At 37.5% G+C, this 2,777-nt stretch overlaps 1 protein-coding gene across 1 annotated transcript in view; it reads right to left on the bottom strand.

Annotated features, from left to right (window-relative positions):
* The window catches only part of LAS1L (LAS1 like, ribosome biogenesis factor), a 29,487-nt gene that overhangs the window by 10,027 nt on the left and 16,683 nt on the right, over positions 1–2,777 (bottom strand). Inside the window, 1 exon segment of the mRNA XM_018560077.1 lies at positions 1,044–1,218. Coding sequence (XP_018415579.1) covers positions 1,044–1,218 — 175 coding nt within the window.

Genomic DNA, 2,777 nt, shown 5'->3' with positions numbered 1-2,777 from the left:
TTGGGGGGGGGGGATTGGGAGACTAGGGAAAAAAAAAACTTTTTTCACAAGTTTTTATTTTTATAACATAGTATAAAAATATTTATATACAATTTTTTTTCCCTAATTTTGTTTTACACTTTGTAAAACAAAAAACTTATTTTTTTGGTCAGTTTATATCAAGCAGTCACTAGGACTGCTTGATAAATTAACTTTTTAAATTTTTGTCTATTATTAGGCTGCTCCAAACTTGGGAACAGCTAATAACCACCTTAGAGACTGATCCTGACAGCATGTCAGAATCAGATCTCACTAAAGCTCTTTGATCCTGCCTAGAGATCAGAAATTATACATTTCAAGCAAAGAGATACAAGAGATAAAATGTATCACAAAGCTTCATAAACATCGGGCCAGTCTATGAAGCTGTCAAAACAAATAGAGAGGTGACTCACTCTGCTACCTCTCTGCTATTTTTAGCTGTCAAATACGGGATTGCTATTTAGCACTCCCGTATTTGTATGCAACGGCTTCATTCTTTCATTAATGAAAGAAAGAAGCTTTTACAAAGGCTTAACTATTTCATTAATGAATGCCTCAACACTGAGGCATTCATTAATGGCTGGTAACCGCTGAGACTCAGCAGTTACCGGCATTACAGAGCCGGATATAACTTGTCACGTACAGTGTACGCGGCCAATCATATAGGCACTTTGTGACAGGACGTACAGTGTACGTCTCCCGTCACAAAGGGTTTAAAGTATCACAAAGATGACCGCTTCATACCCTTGAGTAAGCTGAGCGTGTTAGGCTGTTCAGCTGTCACCCAGGAGGTTCCCAACAATTTAGAGACAGAAAAATATAGGGAATGTTCAGAGACAATATTCCTAATTAAGGAATGTAGGAATAAAACAAACTAGGATAATAAATATGTTGCTATAGGCACTAGAAATAAGGGATTCAACAGTTTAAAAGACGCACAGGATTCAACAGCATTGATAAATTCCCCCCCACTGTAACCCTTCCCTGAAAAGGTAGATGATGCCGTCTTTAGCTCCTGCCACTACCTTCTTGCTCTATCTTCAGTGTCATCAGCTGTCTTGCAGTGGGTATCATGAAGCCATCCTCCACAAGAATATCAATTGCTGTTCGACAGCTGGGACAAAAAAAAAAAGACAACCCATTAATACATCATAAAATCCCAGTGCCTTTCAGAAACAACCATGAATGCAAAGTGCATCGCTCAGCATTACCTAGAGCTTCTATGGCAGCTTAACAAAACCACCACACCCACACCTTCAAATCAGCTAATAACTCCATCTTTAGGACTATTGGATCTGATAAAAAGTCACGTGCTGACAAACATTTGTTCCACACACACACAGTATGTCGACATATATGCTTATTGAAAACCGGAACAAAAAAAAATAGCTGCTGTCCAAATCCCATCCAATGTTTTACCCGTCTTTGTAAGCAGTTTTAGAACAAAGCATCATATAGGTTTGGGCTGCTCCAGAATAAAAGCCAGTTTATAAGAAACAAAGTTTTGGTACAACTGCTCAGTCAACGAGTAAAGAAAGGTTTATATCAGTATAGCAAAACATAAGAGAATGTTGAATTTGGAAAGAAAAAAAAAAAAGCAAGGTAAAAAAGACAGCCACAACAAGAAATGGGTGTTAGTGGAAGCTCTTAAAAGGAGCAGAAAAGAATAGTTTGAGCTTGTATTATAGAAAACAAAATTTTTGCTTTAGAAATAATAATTTTAATACATGACAAAAGGTTCCCACAACATTATTGATATCCTGCAGAGAGCGCTCAGCACAAGTTGTCCCTTAGATTTTAATAAAACACTTGAATGAAGCAGTAGAGTTGGAGGAGGAGGTGGGGGATCACTGCTTAAGGCCTTGTTAACACCAAGCGCGTTACAGGTACAGAGCAGAGCAGTTACAGACCGGATCAAAACTGCGTCCAATGTATTCCAATGGTATTTTGGGCTCTAATTCACACCGCAGCGTTCAGTTCCAGGAGCATGTAAAAAAAAAAAAAAAAACTGCAGCAAGCCCTATTTTACCTGCTCTGGAATGCATGCAAACGCCCTGGAACGCACTAAAAGCCCATTCTAAACTGAATAACATTTTTTTTTTTTACCAAAAACGTCCCGTAACGCATCAAAAATGCAGCAAAACACCCTGCACTGCGTGTGAGGAAAATCATGCAGATCTGGTCTGCATTTGGTGTGAACAAGGCCTTAACGCCTAAGTGTAGTGCACATAAGTGTTGATTGCAGCTTGAGTTACATCGCTCAGTAAACAAATTTTCTAACAAGAGGCAAGACAAAAAGGTGGAAAACAAGCTGCACATACTGGCTTCAGAATACAAATATATACCTTATTAAAAAAGAAAATCAAATAAAAAATGGCGAAATACTTGGTTATATTTTTTGTTTTCAAATGTACCAATTAAGAAAACAAAAAAGTCTCAATGGTCTGCGGGGAAGAAAACCCCCAAAAAACATGGCAGCGTTTCCCCAAATAAAAGGATACTGCACATTGCAGTTTACAAATTCATTTAATCAGCTTTATATTGGTTTAGATAGGGTAACAAAGTTTGGCCAAATGCCAAAAACTGAGTTGAATAACTAGTTCTGTTTGGGTTGTATAGTTCATAGGAGAGAGCTTGGTAAGATGATTGACATATCATAAAAAAAGCAGTATGGTATTGCCAGATGGTAGAAGCTGGAATTCTCCTTTATTGATCATAACAGGACAGTAATTGTTCAATGTAATTAATAATAATAAAAA

Source organism: Nanorana parkeri, unplaced genomic scaffold (genome assembly GCF_000935625.1).
Source record: "Nanorana parkeri isolate BGI_ZX_2015 unplaced genomic scaffold, ASM93562v1 scaffold431, whole genome shotgun sequence".
NCBI classification, from domain to species: Eukaryota; Metazoa; Chordata; class Amphibia; order Anura; family Dicroglossidae; genus Nanorana; species Nanorana parkeri.
The sequence above is the reverse complement of the archived record's forward strand: the minus strand, read 5'-3'. Positions and strand labels throughout refer to the sequence as shown.